Raw genomic sequence first — 26571 nt, 5'->3', positions numbered from 1 at the left:
TTTAAATGAAAATAGAAATGATTTATAATAAAACGGTGGGTCGAATAAAAATATATATGAAAATTTAATATTACTAATGGAGTTTTGTTATAAATAAATGACATTCAAATATATAAAATAATTATCAAATTACTTTTTTAAATTTAAGACTATTTATTTTTATTTTTTTTTTTTTTTTGTAACAAATGCGGATTATTTTATATTATAAAATCGAAAAAATTATTAATGAAATTTGCTGCTATAGTTAATTCAATTGCTGCTTGATTGCTTTAAAAATAAAAAAAAAGGAATGTTTAAATTCTTATCTTTCACGTATATATATTGTCTCTTTTAATTTTTCAATCACATTGACACTGTCAAAACTGTCGTCAATAAATTGACAAATTTATACAAAAAAAAAAATCTTTCTTTTCTCAATTCTGTCAACTATTTAAAAAACTTTACTTTAACAAAATAAATCAAAGCTAAAAAACACAAAATCAGTTGTTATCCTTTGTAGATGATAAATATCCATGGAAGTAGTATCCATAATTATTTATTTCCAGGCAATATTTGCTAGTAGCATACCCGAGATAATAGAGCTCGTAGGCAGTAGATCCAAGTACAGCGGTGAATACAAACGGGAACACGGAAAGAGGTATAAAACATAATCATTTTTTTTATTTTTTTTTTTATTTATTTCATTGTCTATTTATTTACATTTTTTTTTTTCTGTCATATCCACTCTAAAAAATTACAAAGACAAGTTCTATTATCTAATTTTATTATTGATCGAAAAATAATAATTATAATTGAAATTCGAGGGTGAACAAAAAAAAAAAAAACAAAACGAGGTGTCTAATTTAATATTAATGACAAGAAAAAAAAAATATATATATAATGAAAGCTTAAAATAAATTTAACAATGATGATTATGATGGTAAAAAAAAAAAAATAGCCACGATAAATCGATAAAATAAATAAACCAGCTATTTTTTTTCTCTCTCAACAAACCAATTACATAATTAAAATAATAATAATAATAATAACACAAAAGCTCGATTAATTAGTATTTTAAAATTAAGAAAAAAATTTAAATAATAAATATTGCGTGTTGAGTTGAGTATATATATGTATACGAAATATTATTGCTAACAATAATAATAAAAATATGAAATATAATATCATGTCTCAAGTAAATGGAAAATAAAATAAAAAAAAAAAAAAAAATCGATAATAAGGTTTTATAGTAGTTTTAGTTTGTGCTCGTTGCCAAGCAAGCAAGCAAGCAAGCATTCGATTCGTTTTGGTAATATGACGAAGAGCAAGCAGTTGGAATGAGGGGTGTGTTTATCGGGGTGAGGATTGCCTTTCTATGTCCTTGACGTGACCTCAACCTCGAGCCAACGACCACACACTAACACTACACCACACAACCAACAAACAAACAAACCATCAAACCAACAAACCAACCAACCAACCAACCATCTATTCATCTTTTCCTTAGCTATATACACTTATATAAAACACAATCACAATGACGACATGATCCAGTAGTGATCCTTATCGTATTTATCAGAACAAAATTCACTACTTTAGTATGCTTCCCTCTTTTATATATATTATATCAGTAATATCATCCCTTTGCTCATTCTCAGCTGCACAATATATATAATCTGTCCCCTTTTCCCTTTTTAGTTATACACCGTATATATAGACCGAGTGTGCGACTTTTTTTTTCATCTGAGATTTATATTGTATCAAAATACGTGATCGCGATGTCGTGACCCAAGTCATCGAACCAAAATAAAATATAAAATATTTTTCATAAAGAAAATAAAAAAATATTGATTTAATATTTAATCCCTTACTCTGCAATAAATATATATATAAATTTTTTTTTTTTTTTCTTTTCTTTTTATCTCTGGTATCATAATATCATGACATATTATCCACTTTTTTTTTTCCTAGACTAGAAAAGAATAATATAATAAATAGATACGATGATGCAGAAAGGGGTTAGGCTTATGAAAAAAAAAAAATAATTAAAGCTCACATTATATAATATTTTAAATATATATATGAGAATATCAGGTTATTTTTTATTGTGTTATTTTACGGCAACGAATATTATTGTGGGTGTGTAGGCGGTGTTCGCCAGCTGGATCCCAGAGATCACGGAGCTTGCCGCGAACCGCAGCAAGTACGGTGGCCAGTACAAGCGCGAGCGTGGACGCAGGTATCCCCATTAAATAACAAATAATAAATAAAATAAATAATAATAATAATAATAATAAATAAACAAGCAATAAATTATATTGAATACTTGTATATCCATTATATATATTTATCCACCATTAAATGAATGTGGACCACAAGCCTTTTTTTCTTTATATAATATTCAATTTAAAAAAAAAAAAATATATATATAAAATAAATAATATTGACCCAAGTTGATCACTGATCCTGTCTTTGTCTGACCAAATCCGCACTCGTTCCACTTGTTTTTTTCCTTCTTTTTATATGTTATTATTATTCGGCTCTTGATATCACTGATAACAATTTGTCATTATTTTATTTTTTCTTTTTATAAAAAGAAACAAGTAATTTTCTGGTTGAATTATTTATTTAAAAAAAAAAATAATAATAATTCTAGTTAATTTAAAGAGAGCTAAAAAAATTTGATAATATTGCAGTGGTATAATTATTAAAACAAGGGTATGAGGTTTGGTTTTTTATTTTTTTATTTATTCCCTGGAGGGAATTGGCGTGTTTGCAGGTCTGTAATAACTTGTAACCCAGTTTGTGGTTTTAGTTGTTCCAGATATTAAATAGTCATTGTTTTTTTTTTTTTTTTCATAATAATAAAATGATGACAGTTGCTATTGGTGATATTACCCAGAGATAATGATAAATAAAATATCTATATATAATATTGATTAATTGATTGATTAAAAAATCAAAAAATTAAATCCCCTATTTTTTATCCACCCTCCCCTCGCCCACCCCCTACCCACCACTTGTATAAATCTCTTTTGCTCTAATTCTTCACTGCTTTAATACTTTTTTACTACTTTTATTTCTTCACGAGTTATAGACAAATATATTATATTTTTCTTAAATAATAATAATAATAATAATTTAATAAATAAATAAATAATGTTACAACATTATTGCATTTTAAATTTCTACTTTTCAAATTTTTAAAAATATTTTTCTATTGGTTATAATAAATTTATACTTGAACAAAAAAAAAAAAAAGAAAGCAAATAATATCTTGATTATTTTTATTATTTAAATAATTGTCATGATTATTATTCATAACAGTATAGTTTTAAATAATTATAATAATTGCTGCATCTATAATTAATATATAAAAATAATTATAATATAATCGCCTATTTTTTATGTTATTTTAACTATTTTTATATTTTTTCTAATTACACATTTTTCAAATTTTACACTGTATATATTTATTTATATATACACACACACACTTTTTCTTTATTTATTTTATTAAATAATAAATATAATAAATACAAAAAACTTCAAAAAAAAACAATGATTTTTATTAATTAATTACATGTTTTATTTTTATTTTTCCTTTTTTAACGCACGTTGCTAATTGCTAATACATGCGTGCGTTTGTAAATTATATTTTTTGACTCAACACCGCGTGACATATTTTAAAACTCCACTCACACAGTCACACACATCCTGTAACATGATTTTATTATAAATAACAACACGCATACTAAACAATAACTAATTAAATAAATTAAAATAATAATCATTTAAAATTAAAAAATATTTGAGCTATATTTTAATTGACGGCATGCGTTAGAGTATGTTTGATTAGAGTAGAGGACATGCGAGGATCAATTATTATTATTATTTTTTAATTATATATATTTATATAAGGATTATTATTTTTATGCGATATGCGGCTTATGTTTTTCGTCATATGACAATTCGAATTTATATATATTTACACTGGTTATATCGCATTTTGAGGGTAGTTTTTTTGTTCTTTGAAAAAAACAATTATTTGCGGCAATGTTGATGGATTGGGTGCAGGTGTAGGCCTATTTATAAATTATATATATATATAATCGCACGTTATTTAATTTTTTTTAACAATATAAAAATATATAAATAAAACCACACTGCAGTTGTGACTCTTTTGATTGGTAAATTTATTATTTATAAATAATTACTTTCAAGAGAGTCAAAAAAATTCATTTTTTCATCAATCATTACATTCACAAAGGCATATCACACCAACACCAACACCAATACAACACACACACACAAATCGTGCACATGTTGATTTTTATAGAAAAAATCATATATATTTCTGTTGAAAAAAAAAAAAATATATGATTATTAATTACGAAATAAAAATAAAGCAATTTTTTCATGAGTCATTCATATAAACTCATAGACTTTCATGCACTTGCTGTTTGTTAATATGTAATTCATGTTATTCTATGAGTCACATTTTCACTATTATTTTATAAATATAATATTAGATTATCCCCACCACCACACGCACCCCTAACGAATATATTATATTATTATATGAATGATGATATTGAATGTCAATTGTCAATTACATATTTATTTATATAAATAACAATAATAAAAATAATATTTATAAGTAGTTGAAAAAATATGAGAGCGAGTGACTCGTGTTAAAAAATATTAATTATAAAAATTGTTACTCGACCCACCAAATATATAACATGATGATGATGATGATGATAATATTTTTTAAATAAATAAATATCTATAACACCGAATGCCGACGCGAGTTTTTTATACAGTGCGTAGGTGAGCGAGGACATTGCACAGACGATGTATTATATATATATTGATTATTGATAAATTTTGAAATAAATAATAATTATTTATTCGGACAGCAGTGCGTGAGTGCATGCGCACCTAACGACGATGACGACGAGACTCCAGGATGCTCATTTTTAAATTAACTTAATTTATTTTTTAATTATCCCAATAATTATTAATTATATTGCTCATCTATCTATCAATCAAAATCAAGCATAAATTGATATTTAAAAATCCAAGTAGAGTGCATAGAAAAATAAATGAAATGAATTTTATATACTATAATAAATACAAGCAAAATAAAATTGAAATTGTAGTTGTGCTATAGCAAAAATATACATTAGGCATATTATTTAATGTTAATTATTATTTTAGGCATTTTAAATTTAGTGCCTTATTGTTGATTCTTTTTATTCCCAGCTCAAAGTATAATTTTTTATATTTTTAATTAAAATATATTTTTCCAATATGAAATGACATTTATGTTTTTTTATTAAATAAATAAATAATTCGGATATAGTTTTCACGTACACGCACACAAATATACACATATATATTTTCTAATTAAATTTACATTTTGTGTAAGTATAAATTTCCTATTGGTTAAATATATTTTTACCCTTGAAAAATATAAGTAAACTTAATGGGCTGGTTCTGGATATAGATATAAGAATTAAAAAGCAAATAGGACATGGGTCAGGGTGGAGATCGAGGAACAGGAAACTTAATTCTCAAGTAGTCAGGGAAAAATCTTCATTAGATGAAACTTCCAGCAGTTCATGAGTCAAAAAGTGACTTTTGTGGAAATGTTTTTTTTTTTTGAGAATGGACCAGACGGTGTCGAATAAAAATTGAATGAACTTGTTGATAAAGAGTATAAAGTTTGACAAAAAATTATTCACAAAAATTGGATGTAGAGGATATTTAGAGAGCTAAAGAGAGTGTAAAGTTCAGAAAGTTTTGGGTTGATCAAATAAGCAGATAAAATTTACACTGCTTATTTGATCAATCCGAAATTTTTTCAACTTTTTTCGACAATGGCAAGATCCTCAAGACGAGATATTTCTCAAAAGAAAATTAATACTGATGGGTCCAAACTGCTGATATTCTTAAAAAAAAAAAATAATAATAAAAACCTGTAAATTATTTTTTCAAAACTTGCTAGATTGAAAATTCAGTTTTCTGGCCTTTTTCCACTTGTCTATATCCAGAACTGGCCCGTTAAATCTACTTATACATATATATTTGGACGACCTCACGTGACTTGACCCGATTAACAGTTTTTTTTTTATTTTTTCTCAAGAAAATTAAAGAAATAATTATTTTAAAAAAATATTTAAAATAAATATATATATAATTATATATTGATGCGAGTGTTGTGTTCTGTTCTATCACGTGGTGTAGGCCATATTCGCCAGTTGTATCCCCGAGATAATTGACCTGATCGGGACGCGAAACAAGTACGGCGGCACTTTGAAGAACGAGCGAGGTCGCAGGTGAGACATTATTAAAACAACACAAAAAAGTTTTTTTTTTTAAAAATATAAATAAATTAAATTTATTAAAAAAAAAAAAAACAACAAAATTCATTTTATAAAAAATAACAAAAAATAATATATATATAGTTTTCCACCATTTTAAATAATTAACATCACTCACTTATCCTTTTAAAAATTAAAAATCAAAAAAACCATCCAAATCCTTTTTTTTTTTTTTAAATTTCCTCATAGATTTCACATTATCCTGCTTAACACATAATTAAATTAATATGTTTGTTGTCTATATATTTTAATATCAAAGAGTTTTACTATTTTTTTTTGTTTTTGCACATGATTAATTTTGTTTTTTTTATTTTTGGATGTTTGCAATGTGACAACTTGTATATATTGTATTATAGTGTGTAACAAACAAATCAATAACCCATAGACAATCAAACAAACTTCTCAAGTTGCTTTTCTATTATTTTATTTTATATTTTTTTATCTGGCCTTCCTTTGTTCCTTTGTCTCTCGATAATAATTATCATTGTTACTGTAAAAACAACAATAGCATCAATAATATTTTAAATTGCTGCTTTGTTAATTTATCAAAAGTAAAATAAAAGGAACATTTATAAATTGACCTTCACTATAAAAAATTATATATCCAGCAACTGGTGTTAGCTTGTTTGTTCACACTGACCGCACTTGTAACAAATACTGCTTCATCCAGCTTAATATACAACTTGAACCCAATGACGACAGTTGACGTCTAATCGTTTCCTCAGTTCAAAAATTATGAGCTTTTTTTCTTTTTTTTCTCAAGTCAGAAAGTCGAAATATGTAGGCCAACTTGTGTGTGTGTGAGTGTGTGTGAAAAATAACTAGAGCAAAAATTATTACAAAAGATTTCTTTTTCTTTCGACTGTCAAGTTTTTCATTCTTATTTTTTTCCCCACTGAATTCAACAAATGTTGAATAATTGCTTGCAATTTTTTTAATGAATCTCAATTTATTATTTTATATTTCCATTGATTTGTTGATACATTTAAAATAATAAAAATATATTTTGCATATTGTTGTATTTGTTCCAAGTGTAAATGCGGTCATTTTTATACACTGCATGTGATAACCTGCATTTCCCATATATCCTCGCATCGAATGTGTTCATAAATTTTAAATTTTAAAAAATCACAATCCATTGTTGTAAAAACCAGTTCGATGTTAATATTATATCCTTGGTGTTACTATATCTTAGTCAGCATAATTATTTTTATAATAAATTATAATCGTTTGCGTGTCCGTTATACATATACATAATAAAATTAATGTATGCACCTCAATATAATATAAATATATATGTAAATCAATTATTAATTATATATATATAATATAATACAGATTAGGTTCAATGATTTTTACGTTATTCAGGTCATTCAAACATGAAATAAAATTTAGGATTTAAATGGAGCTCGTCACTTATCGATTATTATATAATTATATAATGATTATGTTTTTTATATTGCCAGTTCATTATATTATATTCAACAATAAAATACAAACAAATACAACTCGCGTCGGGATTCGTAATTATTTTTTTTTTCTTCTTCTTCTTCTTCATGATTATAAAATAATATTTTAGAGTAGAAATTAATAACGGGAACACGCAGCAATATTATCTGCACCCTTAGACACATTATTTTTTAGTTTAAATACAAATTACACACTATATATAAACAGTAGACTCTGTATTATTTATCACAAATAATTATTATCACTGTGAATTTGACAGATATTGTTTATTAAAATTTATTAAATTTATTCAAAAAAATTAAATTAAAAAATTAACTCTGTCAAATTCACATTATAAATATTTTTTTAAATATTTTGTAATTATTTTATTTTTATTTTTGACACCAACACCCTGACACTTTAAAAAATAACACTAGGCGAGCCAAATAATCATATATGCAAACCACCGCAACATAGCACATAAATTATTATTTTACATTATAATTTACCATATTATTTCAAATTAATTAGTAAATTAATTATTTTTTATTTTAATTTTGTAAACAAACATTGTGTCTGTATATATACAATTACACAGTGATAAACACTAAATAATAATAATAATTAAATAAAGCCTTACATAAACAAATAATAGACACTAGAATAATCAAAATAAAATTATTTAAAAAATAAATAGTCTATAATATATGCTTGAAAAATAATATTTACATAATAATAATAATAATAATATTGATTGACACACTCGTACCTGCACTCTCACCTGAATAAATAATTAAAAAAAAAAAAACAACAATACCACATATTATATTATTATATTTGAAATAGAAAATACAAAGAAATAAACAAATGAGCTAATTTTTAAATCTACAAATAGATACTGTTGTTTTTTTGATAAACTAAAAAATTAATAGATTGATTAATTAATAGTAATTTAGTATTGAGCAAGCTATTGTCCCATTGATTTAATATTCCTGGTAAGTCTTGATTAATTTGACATGATTTAGTATCCTGCATCTTGATGAATAATTATTATTAAACAAACAATTTATTGAGATTCGAAAAAACGAAAATATAAAAATATAAATTTTTTCTATTTAAATAAATAATAATAATAATGAATATTGCAAATTGCACAGTGTGTTTGTATGAAAATTTGTATGTTTTTTCATTTCACTAAATTGTTGTTTGTGCTTTTTCACAATTGGTAAACAAGCTTTATATTAATTTTATTATGAAAAAACTACTAATCACTTTGCTAAAAGTTTGACATGAAAATTAATCTGGTATTGTAAATAATATCCAATTGACAAATTAAAATAATAAAATAATAAATATTAGTTACCAATTAATAATAATTGATACAGCACGTGCAATTAATAATTAATGATATAATTAGTTGTAGATATTTTGATGTAGCACCTCGTTGTAGTTGCTTGTTATTAACAATTTAAATTTATTTAATTCAAAATATACCTATATCAATAGTTTTTTTTTTTTTTTTTCTATATTTATAATTTATTTATTTTTTTTTTAAATTGAAAGTATTATAATTGATTAATTAAATTAACATGCTAATTAATTTTTGGCAGACATATTGTTGTTTGCGGTCATATAACCTACGAGTCAGTCTCCCACTTTCTCAAGGATTTTCTACATGAAGATCGTGAAGATGTTGATGTTGAAGTCGTATTTTTACACAGGTACGAATAATTATTATTTATTTATTTATTATTTAAATTTTAAAGCAGTAAGTACTATTATTATTTAAATTGTATAGTGTGGTGTTTTTAAAACTCGGCATTTATATTCATTCAGCAACTTTCCGGCTAATTATTATAAATGATGAAAAAGTTTTTATGAAGAAAAGTTTTGAGATATATAATACTTGAAAGTTTTCAAAATAAATTCACTTTTTTTTTTTTTTATATAATTTTTATTTAATTATTGTCATTTGATAGGAATTATTTTTGGTAAGTATTGATAATAAAAAAAAGTGTAATGAAAAAAAAAAAAACAACAAAAATAATGATGATGATAAAATTTGTAAAAAGCCCAAGTTGTGTAAGGAGTCACCTGTGATTACAGAAAAGAGCCAGATCTTGAATTGGAAGGTCTCCTAAAAAGGCATTACACCACCGTGGAGTTTTTTCAGGGAACTATGATGAATGCAGTGGATCTCGAGCGTGTCAAGGTACCCAGCCAACGACAAAAAATAAAAAACCCAATTATCAAAACTAAAAATAATAATAATTTTCAAGAAAAAAAAAATATTATTATTATTTTATAGTTATGAATTATTTATATATAGGATGATATTAAACACACATCTGGGACAACTTGATGGATCGATTCTCCTACGACATTTTTATTTTTTTAATTATTATTTTTTACATTTTCATTATTTGGCTAAATTATTATTATTTTATTTTTTTGTGCTTTTAAGGTACTTCTATATATGAAAAAACAATTTTTTTTTTTCCTTTTTTTGCTTGATAATATTATGTATTTTAATGACTCGTATGAGCGCTCATTATATTTTGTCGGTAATAATTTTTTATTTTTTATGCGACAAACTTGACTAAAGTTTTTCATTTTAATTTAACAAATTTTAAGTATAAAATAATAATAATATGAAAAATAAAATGATATTATTTCGGATGTAATGTGCATACATGTGTATATCATATAAAAAGTAGAAAAAAAAATAAAAATAAAATATTGCCTGCTAAGCAACTCTGCATGAGTTATGCTGTATTTGAGCTATGAATTTACAAATCATCATTATTTTACTATTATACGTAAATATTTTAATTTTTTTTTTTGTAGTTAATTTAATAATTAATATAATATATTACTTCCGGCAAATGTAGGAAGAACACATGTGGGGTCAAAATAAACAAAAAGACAGAAACATTTTTCTCCCCTTACACACAAACACACACTTGTATATACACTAATTTATAAATAAATTATTAAATTTGCACGTATACTTGATAAATTAGAAATTTTAGAATATTAATAATTTATTTATTCATGTGTGGTGGTGGTGGTGCTTTTTTGATTTTTCTTTACCAAAAAATAGCTACATGGAGACTTGCAGCCCAAGGAACTATTTATTTATCATTTAATATATTGTTTATATATTTAAGAAAATTTAGTTAATATATTTATATTGATAAAAATTGAATGAATGAATGAAAATTTTAATTAAAATAATAAATAACAAAAAAAAGTCATTGCGGTTGGATCCGTGGAGTACTTTTAACAGAGGTCATAATTATGATACTAAATTCATATATATGGACAAACAGGAAACCACCAGATCTCGAGTTGGAGGGACTATTCAAACGGCACTTCACCACCGTGGAGTTCTTTCAGGGGACCATCATGAATCCCATTGATCTGCAACGGGTCAAGGTGAGACACACTTATTCACCATTATTCAAATATCATTTATTGACACTTTTTTTTAAAAAATTGATAATATACATATATTGTTCATTAACATGCACACATAACATGTGAAAAAAAAAATTAATAATAATACTAATAATAACTTGACTGACAAGTGCTTTCTTTGAGAAAATTTACAAGGAAATATTTTTCCATTTTTTAGAAACGAGTATTCTTCTTCTCTGTGTAATTTTTATATAAAAAAATAAATGAGCAATTTAAATAATGATAGAGATATTTATCGTTATTATTATTATTATTATTATTATTATTATTATTTGTTAAAAAAAATACCCATCAGATAAAATATACTCGATTTTTCAATTAAATTATTTTTGCACTCTCTTGCACCGGCAAATAACATAATCGGTTAATAAAAATATTAAAAATATATTCACAGATCAAAGTCGATATATAATAATATAATATAAAAAGGCAAATATATATTTTTAAATTATTTATTTTTTATTATTTATTATTTATGTGTACCAGTTGAGTCAATATAAAAACCGAAATTAATAAATAAAGTCAATTGTATATACTGATGGGCATGAGTGTTGCCTGTATGTCAAACCCAAAATTAAATGAATAAATAAATAATAATTGAGCACATAATTTGTTGAAAAATGTCATTAAAAAAATCACATAATTGTCTATGTGTTTTTCCTTGTGGAATAAATAATAATTTAGAAACCGAAATATATGTTTCACTCAAAAAATGAATTAATATAAATAATCATGATGATCCTTTTTTTTTTTTCTTTACTTTGTGTACTCATATTAAACACCCATAGACATTTGATATACAAAACACACATAAAGTGGACCAAAAAAGCTCCATTTGTTTCTTTTAAATTTTTTTTATAATTCATAATACAAAAAAAAAAAAAAAAATGACATCCCCTTTGAGATTGACATTAATGTTACTCCTACGGATTTAGAGACCCATGCCTGCTGTCGACCCAGGTGGGTAAGTGCTCGTGCTTTATTTTAAAAAGAAATTTGTTTTTATTATTTTTTTTTTCCTAAATATTTATTTAAAATTCAAATTTATCAAAAAATAAAAAAAAACATATTCTTTACAATAAGCCTGATTAAATAGGAGTAGTGAAATAGCATAGATTATTTTTTAGCTCATCCGTATGAGCAAATTTATAAACACAAATATGAGTTAATATTTTGTAGTATTATTTGACAATCACCATCATTACCTAGACCCATCATTACTTCACTTGAATATCCTCAACACAAATATTTTCGTAAATAATATTCCTAAAAAAATAAAAAACATCCTGTAGCGTGTATTAGTCATAAAAAATCATTAGAAAAAAAAAAACAATAGACATGACTATTTTTAATAATTAAAATATTAGTAATGAATGAATGCTATTATTATTTTAATTTAGATTTTTAAATAATTTATTTTTCACATGCTACTTGGTATTTTTTTTCTTTTTTTGTTGTGGATATTTCACAAAACATTGATTGCATTTAATATAATAAATATGTTAAATTTATCCATTTTTAGTATTCACATTAAAAATTGTTCGTTATACACCCATGCCTCGATTTAATATATATATATTTATAACCTTTGTAGTTGATTTTTTTTTTTGTTGGCATGCCCTAGTGCTTCCCTTTTTTAATGACTGATATGTGTTTTTTTGAAAATTATTTAGTTTAAAAATAAGCGTTTGTTATTTAAAACGCTGTGCCTAATTTTTTTTAAAAAACAATAATGAAATTAATAAAAATATAGATGATGCAATTGCATTTTGATTAGAAAAAAAAATATATAAATGAAATTAAAATATTGTTATTATTTTTTAATAATTATTATTATTTAATATTATAATCAAGACAATGAGTAAGTTGATAACCGAGTATCGATTCATCGAGTTAATAACACAACAGTTGTGCACTAAATTCAAAAATATATTTATATTTAAAAAATAAATAATTAAATAATCAAATAAACACAAGATGATGATGATGATGATGATTTTTAGGTTCATGAGGCTGATGCATGCCTGGTACTTGCCAACAAATATTGCCAGGATCCAGATGCCGAGGATGCTGCAAACATAATGCGTGTTATTTCAATTAAAAATTATTCAGACGATATACGTGTGATAATACAACTCATGCAGTATCACAACAAGGTACAAATCATATTTATTTATTTAATTATTTATTTTTGATTTTAGTCCATTTGTCAATTTATTTATTATGAATTTTTGCAATTAGGCCTATTTATTAAACATTCCATCGTGGGACTGGAAACAAGGTGACGATGTCATATGTCTTGCCGAATTAAAATTGGGTTTCATTGCTCAATCCTGCCTGGCCCCCGGATTCAGTACGATGATGGCCAACTTATTTGCAATGAGATCTTTCAAGACGGTCAGTAAAATCGTTCTATTAAATATATATGAATATACATATATACGCCTTTAATTTATCTGTGCATGTGTGAATTATACGTGATTTTAATTTAACATATATTTACATATATATACTTTTTTTTCATATTTGAAAAAAAAGAAATTATAATTTGTTTTATTTTTTAAAAAAATCATATTTTATTTCGATTATTTATACATTTGACGGTTCACAGTGAAATATTTTGGCCCTTTTTTATATATAAAATGACAAATGACAATGCTCATATTTAAAATTTCGATAAAATGATAAACGCGTCACTGTGAACTCGGTAAAAGTAGATATATACACACACCTGTACATATTAGGCGCGCGTGTAATTAAGAGATGGTTGGTTGATTCGAACCAGTCGCCTGATATGCAGGCATGGCAGAATGACTATCTTCGTGGAACCGGAATGGAGATGTACACGGAGACACTGAGCCCAACCTTCATTGGAATGCCCTTTGCCAAAGCCACCGAGTAAGTCCATCCGCAAACAAAAATTTTAAAAATATAAAAAAAACAAATTAATAAATCAATATAACAAAATATTATTATTAACATCGGAATCGTGCAAATGCTCTGATTCAAGAGACTAACTTTATTCCTTATAATTTACATTATTATTTTTTATAAATTAAAATTTAAAAAATTAAAAAATAAAAAGCAGTCTCTTGAATCAGATAATAAAATGGATGAAGCTTCGCCTCGCCTACGTCTCACACTACGCTCCACTCCGCTATAAATATTTTAAATATATATACATCTATATTTTTGTATATAAAATTTTTTAAATAAATTGTTGCATATTGTAGAAAAAAAAAAAAAAAAAAGTACACATATAAATTATGTAGATGTATATATAATTATATATAAAAATGACCATTAACAATATTATCATACATATATATTTATTAAGTGTATATAAATATTTTGTCTGTGCTACACTTGATCGATGTAAACCACTCCTCAAATGCTTAAGTAACTTTGTGTTATTTATATAAATATAATACCAAAACACACAAAAGTCAATGATAAAAAAATTTCCAGCTGGAGAAAAATTATTATAAAATGTAATTGAATATCAAAGCGAGTATATATCTCAATCAAGTTTATTTAATATATATAAATAATAATATAATTGAGTAATAATGTAGAAGAATGACAACTGGTGATGATGATGATGGTGGTGGTGGTGGTGGTGGTTACGGAAAGTTACCTGGGAAGTTGGGGTCAAGGGGTCACGCAATACCAACTTGCTCGAGATTTCTATATATACTTTTTTTTTATTTTTATCATTTCTCTATAAATATACAGTTGTCATTTTTTTTTTTTTTTATAATAATTTGATATTTATTTTTAAATATATATATAGAAAAAAAAAAGACAAGTAAGAATAGAATATGATTTATGTTTATAATTATAGGGATTATAATTTTGATATTGTGTAATACATATATATATTATTGATTAAATAAGAAAGTTGTTGATGACGTGGAGCAATTGGTGGTTGGTGTTTCAGTCGCCGGACACTCAGGCGTGGCAGAATGATTACCTGCAGGGAACGGGATGCGAGATGTACACGGAAACCCTGTCCCCGTCCTTTACAGGGATGAGTTTTCCCCAAGCCAGCGAGTAAGTTCTCGCTGCCGTATTGGCTGCCACACATGCAAACTTACCCATTTTTATTTTATTTTATTTTTATAATTATTTATAATATTTATTTACTCTCAACATAATATTCTCTTTTCATATTATATTATATATTTATACATCATCATCAACTCAACAGTGATTGGACACGTAAATTACAACACTGATTTTATTTTATTTATTTATTTAATTATTTAGACATTATATTATTATTTTGCGTTTGTTTTTAGAATTTAAAATAAAAAAAGAAACGTTTAAGTAGAAAAATAAAACGTATATTATATATGAATTTTTGTGCACCCACAAGCCTTAAAATTATTTATTAAATATTATTATTTTTTTAATAAAATCGTGCTCTATCTATAATATAAATTTTTTTCCAATCAATTTTATTGATAATATATATATTGAGAGTAAATTTTAGCAAAAGCATTAACTAAATTGGGGTTTAATGTAAATTCTTGACTGCCAAAAGGCATATTAATATGTGCGGTCTTTCCTCGTCTTTCGTTATTAATTATTATTATCATCATCATCATGATAATGATAAGCATACCGCAAGTGATTCGTATCACGAATAAGGGCTGAATTTGAAATGGGGCTAGATATTATCGACTAGCTTTGAATATTTGACACAGTGCCAAAAGTTTTTTTATTTTTTTCAAAATAATAGTAATAATAAAAGTTCATTGACATTGACATATATATTATTCGGGCTATATCAATTATTTAACAACTCATTTTATCTATTAATAGCATTTATTTATTTATTTATTTATCTTAATTTTTTTTTAACCCTCAATGTGTAGATGTAGTTTTTTCGTCATTTGGTTTTGATAATAATGATTTTGTACTTTGAAGTTTTACGCTCGCATGTTTGCTGGTTTGTTTTATTTTTTTTTTTTTTCATTTTTTTACACGAAATCAATAGTTTAACATGATTCACGTGAACTAATTATTATCTAAATAATATATATATTTTTTTTTCGTCATTTTAAATATTTGTCTGACCAATTATTGACTTTACTACTTGTCAGCCTGGTTGCACAGTGATATTAACAAAATTTTATAATAATTTATAATTATTAAACATTATTCTAACTATAGTGTCTTTAATAATTGAGAATTTATTATTTTTTTTTTTTTTTTCATATTATTTCAAACATTAATCGGCAAATGGCACCAACACTCAAAACTTTGTTTTTTTGTATTTTTATTTTTTTTTAATTGCAAAAAAAAGAAAAAATGAAAAAAAAAAAATTGCAGCAGCTTGTTTGCGTGTGTGGGAGTGTCACAAAAAAAAAAAAAACAATAGGCTAAAAAAAAAAAAACATCAGATAAAAATAAAAACCTTCACTTGCAGATTATTTAGAGACAAGCAAGAGAAAAAAATAAAAAGAACCATATACAAGTAGGATCAGAAGATTTATGAAAAATAATAATAAATCATCTGAAAATAATAATTGAATTGACAAGAATATTATTATTAGTTTGAAATAAGATTATTATAGATTTAAGCATGGAATTGAGCACCTGGGTAGTGTTGTAGAAATGGATTTGTCGCTTGACTGGTCATTCTCATCCAGTTGAATTACTCACATGACCCAATATTGACCCCTTACATCTTCCTCTTCTCCCCTTTCCAAATATACTATTATTATTATTATTGTTGTTATCATTATTAGATAGTTGTATAGTGTTTGTCAAACTCTTGAATGATAACATGATCTATTGTCACTAATTATTCGATAATTTCACCATTCCATCATTCGTTCAAATTCATTATTTTAATCAGTTATTAATTAATCAACTACAATTATTTAAAAATTACAAAAAATTGTTTCTGTCAATTTTATTTACAATTGAATCAAGCCATTTTATTTACTTAAAAAAAAAAACTGATTGAAATAAAATGTATACTGGTTTTGATGCATTGTCATAATATTTATAAATAAATATTTTTCGAATATAAATATTTATTGATTTTGTATAAAGTATATTGAAAAGCCATTGAATATATATTTACTATTTATTTTTATTTTTTTTTTATGTATATTTTTACGAATATAGTTTAATGCATATTTTTTGAAAAATAAAAATTTTTGTTAGTACAATTTGGTGGAACGTAATGCATTGACAATGCTTGTTATATTTATTTATTTTTTAAATAAATGCATTTTTGATGGCTTTATAAATTTGAATTAAACTTGTTATTTAGTGCTCAATTAACATAAATACTAATTTTTATATTTATAATTTATTTTCTAATTTTAATTTAATTGTTTTTACTTGTTTTTACTATGCATCACACAGATTAATATACATGAACAATTTAATACAATATGATATTGATGAAATTAATTGATAAACATTGATATAACACAGAGTTAATGTATGACAGGTTATGCTTCACAAAATTGAAGCTATTGCTTTTGGCTATTGAAATCAAGGGAGACAGTGGCTCTGACAGTAAAATATCAATAAATCCACGTGGTGCCAAAATTGCTGCCAATACTCAGGGATTCTTCATTGCTCAATCAGCTGACGAAGTCAAGAGGTATATTGTTATTTTATTTTTATCATTTTTCTATTTGATGATAAATAATTTAATTGGGTTCTTTTAGGGCCTGGTTTTACTGCAAAGCCTGCCATGAAGATATCAAAGATGAGACACTCATCAAAAAGTGCAAATGCAAAAACTGTAAGTCGATCAAATTCAATAATTACATTAGATATATTGTCCAATAATTATATTTTACCTCCAATTGATATTTTAAACAGAAAAAAAGAAAGAAAATCATATCAAATAATTATTTTCAAGTTTAATTGATTTGGTTTTTTCCTTTTTCCAAAATATTTCGCAACTTGACTCGTTGATATTAATTTCACGAGTCATGTAGCAATTGGAAAAAAAAAATATATATTCTCATATCAGAGAAATAATATTAATGTCATTTAATAGCAATATTTCCTTTCCTCATTCTCCCAAAAAAAAAATAAAAAATATTATTCCAAGTCACTGGCTGTTAAATGATTTTGAAATTTCAAAAAAAAAAAAAAAAATAGTAGCAGTAAAAAACAAAAAAATAAAAAAATTATGTGACTATAAAAATAAAAAAATAAAGCTTTTTTACAGCTTTTTCTTCCTCTAGATCAAAATAAAAAAATTCCTGTCTTCCAACATGATCTGTTATTTTTTTATTTAACATTATTTTTATATGAAAAAAAAAAAAGAAAAAAAAATATAAATAAATTTTATTTTGTCTTACACGACACTTTTTGAAGCCTGTATCCTTTTGAACCCTCGTGTGTAAATTTAAATTTATATAATTTTATATAAAAAAAAAAAAAATGATAGTAACATAGTAGTGACGATAAATTATTGTGATATATGATCTAGTGGGGCAGCAGCAGCGCGCCTGGCGTGAATTAGGTAACGTCTCAAAAATCGTTCGCTTTATCTGAAAAAACTTTTTAAATTTTTACGTCTGAGTATATTGTTGTATATTAACTATATATACATATTTTAATTATTTTATTTATTTATTTTACTTATACCTTTAATCTGTCTTTCTCTTACTTACTTAATTTCCCACTGCGATTTGGCCTTCACATCTTCAATCACTTTAACAAAATAATTATGTCAAACAAAAAAAACCAAAGAAAATGCTTCACATTTTTTCTTCTCTCTTTCTCTTTCTCTCTCTATATTATAAATTGTTTTTTCAATTTTTTTTTAAACCTCTTATCTCAATTGCTCCGCCATGATTTAATAATACAAACTGTGTGTCATATAAATAATTGCTAAAAGCTCAATAAATAACAATCATTTGTCTTAATATATTGTGTTAATTAACAATTAATAATAGTTTTGTTTATTTTTTGACTAGAGTCATTAATTGTTTGATTATTAAATAAATAATAAAAGCACAATATTTTTTTTACACTGGCACATATTGCCAAATAAAATTAAAATATTAAAGTAACGAGAAAATCAGTTTAAATTGCAAGTGACATGTTATCCATTATTATTATAATAAATATCAGATGGTGCATGACTATCTGATCACTGAGACCAGCAATGTCATATTTATTTAGCCTGCACCATAGATATGCCCTCCTTATATTTAACATTAAATAAATAAATATTATAATCAGCCTTGCATTGCATGTCCCTTTTCTATCTTTCACTTTCTCTCTCTCTTTCTCTATAATTTAATTTTATATTTTATCTATATACATTTCAATTTATCTCGGCGGGTTCATTCACTAATCATTCATATCTTGAAAAAATTTAAAAAAAATAATAATATAATATTTGCCATCTTGCAAAGCTTTTTATTTATTTTTTTTTTTTTTTCTCAATTTGCTGCAATATTTAGCCCTCGTTTAATTTGAAGATGAAAAAGAAAAAGTTAAATATATAGGTAAATTACAAGCAAAGGTGTATAACATATGATAAAATTGATTAATTTAAATGAAATAAATTTAAATCAATATTGAGGCTGTTCAATTCATAAAACATGTTTAATAATTATTTTCACAAGGTGGTGATAATTATTGTCATTCATTTTATCATTATTATTATAATTAATCCTCAATATAATTAATACACTTAAACAATGTTCATATATATATACACAATTATTAATATAAAATCAATTATTCATCAAGTATAATTTAAACCCTGGGCAAATGAAATTGAAATAATATTTTGCAATACTTATAATTTGTTTGAGAGGAATAATTGTTATTAATTTTTTTAATTTTATTTTGTATGGTTATAAATGATGAGAAAATTTTTCCAGATGTTGGCATGATGATGATGCAGACAGGAATGGTGAAAGGAAATTCTACCTATCGAAGTAACCCTGACGGTACGCCTAATTCCCTCCCCATATATTAAATATATATTTTTTTTTTTCGTTTCGTTTCGTTATTTGTTTTAATTCCAAATAATTATTTGAAAAAAAAAAAAACAAACCACCTGTTATTAATGCTTTGCAAATTCAATACGTGATGACAAAAAAAAATCAATAATAATCATAAATTCCCAAAGTAAATTAACAAGCAATTACATATTTAAATGTTTCACTGTTATGAAAAAAAAAAAATTAAGAAAAAACAAATTATCAATTTATCTGCACGTTGTCTGATCGTTATATTATATAAATGTATATATCAAAATGTTAATAATGTTGTTGCAAAAGTATCACTATATTATATGAAGCTCAGTAAATGCGACAAGTTAAAATTATCACAATGGCCATCACGTATAAGTGTTGCTTTAATTAAATTTATTTTTTATTTTTCATCAAATTCGATAGTTAATTAATTTGAGAAAAAGAAAAAAATAAAATAATAATTTGCTCTGTAGTTTTAACGCAGTATTTTATATATTAAAATGTTTATGTTGCTTAAGCTGTAACAAATTGAGCAAAAAAAAAAACATAAAAGTTATCTTGACTGTCAAGAATATTAAAACGCAATTAATTTATCAAATCGGGATGCATTAATTACTAAATTTTTTTAACAATTAAAATAATTAAATAGTATATTGTGCAACAAGGACGCAATATGAGTGATTCTCGCCCGCACGTGAGAGTCGATGATGCAGATGACGGAACTAGACTTCATCACTCAGGTCTCTTCATATCTCATTAAGTAGCTTTATTTTTTTTTTTTTATATTCTCATTAATATATATATCATTTGAAAAAACAATAACTAATCAACCGAAATTAATATATATTTTAATAACAAATAAAAAAAATGTTCCACACATGCCCAGGGTTTATACCTTATATTTTATATACCATTATTATTATTCAGCCACTTGATATATAATTAATTTTTAACACTAAAGATATCCAGTCTATAACACTCAACAATAACTCAAATATTATTTGACAACAAAACACAACATAAATATAAATATTAAATATTATTGTCGTCAAGTATTTATTCCTGTCAAATCCAATTATCATCCTGCACATCAATTTGATCCTGAAATCGATTTTTTTTTTTTTTTGATATAAAAAATTTCGATCAAGGTCTATATGTTGTGTTAATAATAATTTCCACAAAATATATATCAAAATAATTTCAGTTGAAACAAAAAATAAAAAAAATAAAATAATGACTGAGTGTAATATACCAAATAAATACATGTCTCTAACACTCCCGTTGTCATGATGATCAAAATATCATTTAATAAAAAATATATATAAGAAATTTTAAATAAAATAAATCAAGACTAACAGCTATGGTTCTTCTCCCTCCGGGCAGTGGCGACATTCCGGAAAGGCGTGAGGGCCGTTCAAATGGTCGGAAGAGCAAGTACGTATCCCCCGAGAGTAGATACTGTCACGTATATTATATCATCACTATATAACGATCGGGATATGTATATATATTTTTTTTCTTTTGGTTTTTTTAAAATCTATATATGATTACTTGACGGTGTGTCTTTGCATCCAGATAACAAAAAAAGAATTTAAACTTTAAACAAACAGTCAATGAAAACAATATAATAAAAATATTTTTTTTACTTTAATTAAATTGGCTTTTTATTGTTTAAATGATATATATTATTAACAAGATAAAGGCCAATTTAGTTAAAGTAACAACACGGTCAATGACTGCGTTAAAACACTCACAATAAAAGCACCGGTTCACAAGCTTTAAATTAAATTTACATAGTTATCACGCCTAGTGTCTTTTTTAACAACGGGAAAAAAATAATAAAAGTCAAATGTGTTTGTAAATTTTTTAATTGTTATTTAATTGATATTGTTGGATATATATAATTTAAATCGAGTCGTGATTTAAATAATATAATTATATATCGTCTGAGATTGTAGAACGTGTTAGTGTTTGATGACTCCTATACATATTGATGTGGTGTTTTATTTTAAATTATTTTTAATATTTATATATATGATAATGTCTCGATGTCGTATTTTACAAAAATTTATATGTTCAATTGTAGATGAATATTTTAATATTAAAAAAAGGTTTGTAAATGTTACATGACTGTCAGTGATTAACTGATTATAATTTTTATTTTCAAATAATTTAATTATACAATTAACGGTATATTTATAAAATAAACATAATTAAATATTTCAATAATAATAATCAGTCAATCAATAATCTTATTCATTTATTTTTTTTTTTTTTCTTTTTTGGGTGGGAATGACTCTTGATATTAACAATATAGAAAATCATTAAAACATTTTCATGCAACAAAATAATAAAACAAAGTAATTTTTTCTTTTTAAATTTCATTCATGAATATTAATTTTAATCATCAACATTATACACACACACACACACACTTACAAATACAAAACAAAAAAATAATTTCATAAACTAATAATGTATGTGTCTATGTGCCTGAACCTAACTTCGTCCTGTTCGTTCTACTAGGTGAAGACCTCTCGTACCCAAGTAAGTCAATATTCATTCGGTGAATAAAATTAAAAAATAAATAAAATATATATCATTGTCGAAACAATAATAATATAATATAAATACACTATATCATAGAAATTTAATAATAATTTACATTAAAATTCATAAATGTCATAGTTTTGATTTAAATATTAGGACGCGTATTGTTATACATATCAATAATTTATTTAAATAAATATATATATTATAAAAATGCTTTAGAATTTGAATAAATAAATTTAAAAATATTGCCAAATATTATTATAATCAAATATTGCTCGATGGACAAATTTGTGCTTATTTAAAAAATAATAAAATGAAAAAAATGAAAAAAACATCTGCATTTATCATGGACCCTATGACTTAAACCATATTTCTATATATATATCACGCATTTATTTATTCTGCCAAAGCAAATTCTTATCCTTTCCTTTTGTTTCTATATATTTTTAATTTTTATTCCAGCTTATGTTTATCTTGATTAATTAATTTTATTTACACACTTGATAAATGAATAATATGCTTAACACCAGTTTTTGCATGTTTTATTATTAATTAGAAGCAATACAACATGCACACTTTGAGTATAAATATATATTTGAATATTCAGTTGCAATATTGAAATTAAAAATACAGTATAAATACATCATGGGATTATTAATTTTTATTTATTAAATTCAATCTTGTTTGTGGATGTATTTTTTATTTTCTCTTGGCACAATGCATGGTAATTTTTTTTTTTTTTTTTTTGAATAGTTGTTTTTGCACATTTGTAGATTGTAATAGTGTAGATGTTGTTGAGATATTTTTAATATTAGTTAGCTAATTAATTAATAATAATGAAAAAAAAAAATAATAATAATTGATGTTTAGTTATTTTTATAAATTCGGCTGTTCCAGTAATTTAAATATAAAAAAAAAAAAAAAATATTAAATTTGTTTATCTGTTATTTTTGTCGTATACAAAATTCAATTGTTTAAATAATTAATTAAATAGCATTCAGTTGTCACAAAGGTATGTATATAAAAATTGGCAAAAAAAAAAAAAAAAATGATTGTATTAATTGTTGAAACTGGAACGGCCATTATTAAGACAAATATAAAAAAAATAAAATAATGATAATTGTTAAAGTAATAGGCCCTTGGTATTATTAGGGGTAGGTTAGCTAACATGTGTAGTGGTTTGTTACAGACGACCATCATCCTCCTCCCACATTTACTCCGCCAGAACTGCCCAAGATGGTTCACGTGAGAGGTACAAGTACATAAATTAATCATTTGATAATTTTATTATTTTTTATAATTAAAATTTATGTTAATATATTGCTTTTTAGTTGATTAAGTTTAATTGCGTATTATAATATAAGCATGAGGGTCGTCTGTAGGCTGAATTTAAAATAGTAAAAAAAATATAAATCATGTAAAAATTAAATGGAAAATTAATTAAAGTTATGTTTAATATATTTCAGGTGAAATAAGTCGTGATCGAGAGGATCCAAATGGTCAGTAATATTTTATTATATATATTTTAAAAATTATCAAAATTAATGATTTATTTAATTAATTTTTTAGCTGTACGAAATCATAGGAATTCAGTTGGTATGACAGTTATTAATTCAACAAAACAAGTAAACAAAGTCAAGCCAAATGTCAACAGGACATCAAACGATGGATTATCAAGTCCAAATCAACCTTACAATCCGAGGTATTTTATTTATTATTGTATCATTATTTTCATTCCATCAATATACCTTCATATTCATTAATAATAATAATGATAATGATGATAATAATAAATAAATTTAAATGATTATTTTAATATAATCAAAATAAAAAAATTATGATTATAATGAGAGTTGATATACTGATGGTTGACTTTCGAAATAAATATATTAAATACAAAAACATAATGCACAAATTTATTATTTCAGTGTGAAAATTATTATTTTTTATCATAAAAAATTTACACTGATGTAATAAAAAAAAAATATATATATATAATATGAAAGCACAATCAACATGCATTCACTCAATATCCTATACATATATTTATTTATTCATTTATTTATTCATTCATTCATTCATTCATTTATCCATTTAAAAAAAATGCATGATTTCGGTAATAAATATAATATGGGCCAATGAAAAGGTTCAAATAAAAATAATATAATTATATTGATAAAAAAATTCAATCAGAGTGACGCATGAGTTATAAATGATATATTTATCATCAAAAAAATATATTGTAAAATATATTAATATAATATATATATAACCAAGCCTTGATTATGTCCTTAATATTTTTCTGAATTATTAATAAGCTATTATTTGCTTAGGCGCTGCATATATTATTATCAGAAGTCATTTTTTAAAAGAAAAAAAAAAAAAAGTGGAAAATTATAAAATTATTAAGGTAAAAGGTTTTAGAAAACCAAATATACGACAACTTTTGATTCCAGATCGCAAGAGGAGTCCGCATATGCTGGCTATCATCTCGCCTACGAAGTCAAAAAACTCATGTACGCTTAATGCCGTTAACAAAGTGTATTTCACGTATTAGTATTTTATTTATTTTTTTATTATCTTGTATACATGTTTATGTGAATGATTGATTTTATATTTATTAAATATAAACAATAGGTAGGTTTAGAATGAATGATTTCTCTCGAGTGTCTGTAATAATAATTGTTTATTTTGTTTTTTTTTTTTCAACAAAATATTTATGTCCCATAAAAAAACTATACCTTTTATACTCTACTGCTTATTGCACGACACTTGAATTTTAAATTAATTGTCCACATTTAAAAATTAAATGCATGATTATATTAAATTAATTCAATACCAGTATATTTAATGAAATTATTAAATTATGAATTAATAACTAAATTTGTGTGTGATTAATTTACAGGCCAACAAGTAGAGCTTCTGGTGGATCAAATGTTAATAATAGTACTGGTCTTCAAATTGGTATTGCTGATGATCAAGCAAAAGATTTTGATTTTGAAAAAACCGAAATGAAATATGATTCAACTGGTATGTTTCATTGGAGTCCAGCACGTAATCTTGAAGAATGTATACTTGATCGTAATCAAGCAGCAATGACTGTATTAAATGGTCATGTTGTTGTTTGTTTATTTGCTGATCCTGATTCACCATTAATTGGATTGAGAAATCTTGTAATGCCATTGAGAGCTTCTAATTTTCATTATCATGAGCTTAAACATGTTGTTATTGTTGGATCTGTTGATTACATTAGACGAGAATGGAAAATGTTACAAAATTTACCAAAAATATCAATTCTCAATGTAAGTTGGTCGGCTGGTTGGTTGATAAATTAATGATAAATTAAATAACACAATTTATATATATATTTTCTCATAGGGTTCACCATTAAGTAGAGCAGATTTACGAGCAGTTAATGTTAATTTGTGTGATATGTGTTGTATCCTGTCGGCAAAAGTGCCTAGCAATGATGATCCCACCCTGGCTGACAAGGAAGCAATTCTTGCATCTCTCAATATTAAAGCCATGACATTTGATGATACAATTGGAGTTTTAAGTCAAGGTATTTTTAATTATATATAATTAAAAACAGATAGGTATACTTAAAATTAATTGTAAATTGTTAATTTTATCAGTTGGCAGTCCCATTGTATTGCAACGACGTGGTTCAGTTTATGGTGCAAACGTGCCAATGATTACTGGTAAATTATTTAATTTAAATTGTTAAACTAAAATTAAACTATATT

General features: G+C 24.4%; 1 protein-coding gene across 13 annotated transcripts in view; it reads left to right on the top strand.

Annotated features, from left to right (window-relative positions):
* LOC122850235 (calcium-activated potassium channel slowpoke) overlaps positions 1 to 26571 on the top strand; it is a 43102-nt gene that overhangs the window by 12728 nt on the left and 3803 nt on the right. For 2 of the 13 annotated variants that reach the window (XM_044149338.1, XM_044149337.1), the window contains exons 7-23: positions 6232 to 6323; positions 9428 to 9538; positions 11150 to 11255; positions 13301 to 13453; positions 13539 to 13694; positions 15238 to 15350; positions 17770 to 17925; positions 17993 to 18069; positions 21656 to 21706; positions 22799 to 22819; positions 24015 to 24077; positions 24292 to 24324; positions 24395 to 24527; positions 25282 to 25341; positions 25731 to 26127; positions 26204 to 26387; positions 26461 to 26526. In XM_044149338.1, the coding sequence (XP_044005273.1) occupies positions 6232 to 6323; positions 9428 to 9538; positions 11150 to 11255; positions 13301 to 13453; positions 13539 to 13694; positions 15238 to 15350; positions 17770 to 17925; positions 17993 to 18069; positions 21656 to 21706; positions 22799 to 22819; positions 24015 to 24077; positions 24292 to 24324; positions 24395 to 24527; positions 25282 to 25341; positions 25731 to 26127; positions 26204 to 26387; positions 26461 to 26526 (1972 nt within the window). Of the gene's footprint in view, positions 1 to 545; positions 638 to 2126; positions 2219 to 6231; positions 6324 to 9427; positions 9539 to 9923; positions 10030 to 11149; positions 11256 to 13300; positions 13454 to 13538; positions 13695 to 14097; positions 14196 to 15237; positions 15351 to 17769; positions 17926 to 17992; positions 18070 to 18768; positions 18802 to 21655; positions 21707 to 22798; positions 22820 to 24014; positions 24078 to 24291; positions 24325 to 24394; positions 24528 to 25281; positions 25342 to 25730; positions 26128 to 26203; positions 26388 to 26460; positions 26527 to 26571 lie in introns of all 13 variants that reach the window. The other 11 variants (XM_044149344.1, XM_044149342.1, XM_044149349.1 and 8 more) reach the window with 10 other exon arrangements.

Source organism: Aphidius gifuensis, linkage group LG2, assembly GCF_014905175.1.
Source record: "Aphidius gifuensis isolate YNYX2018 linkage group LG2, ASM1490517v1, whole genome shotgun sequence".
NCBI classification, from domain to species: Eukaryota; Metazoa; Arthropoda; class Insecta; order Hymenoptera; family Braconidae; genus Aphidius; species Aphidius gifuensis.
Note: the sequence above shows the minus strand (reverse complement) of the source record. Positions and strands in the feature narration are given on the sequence as shown.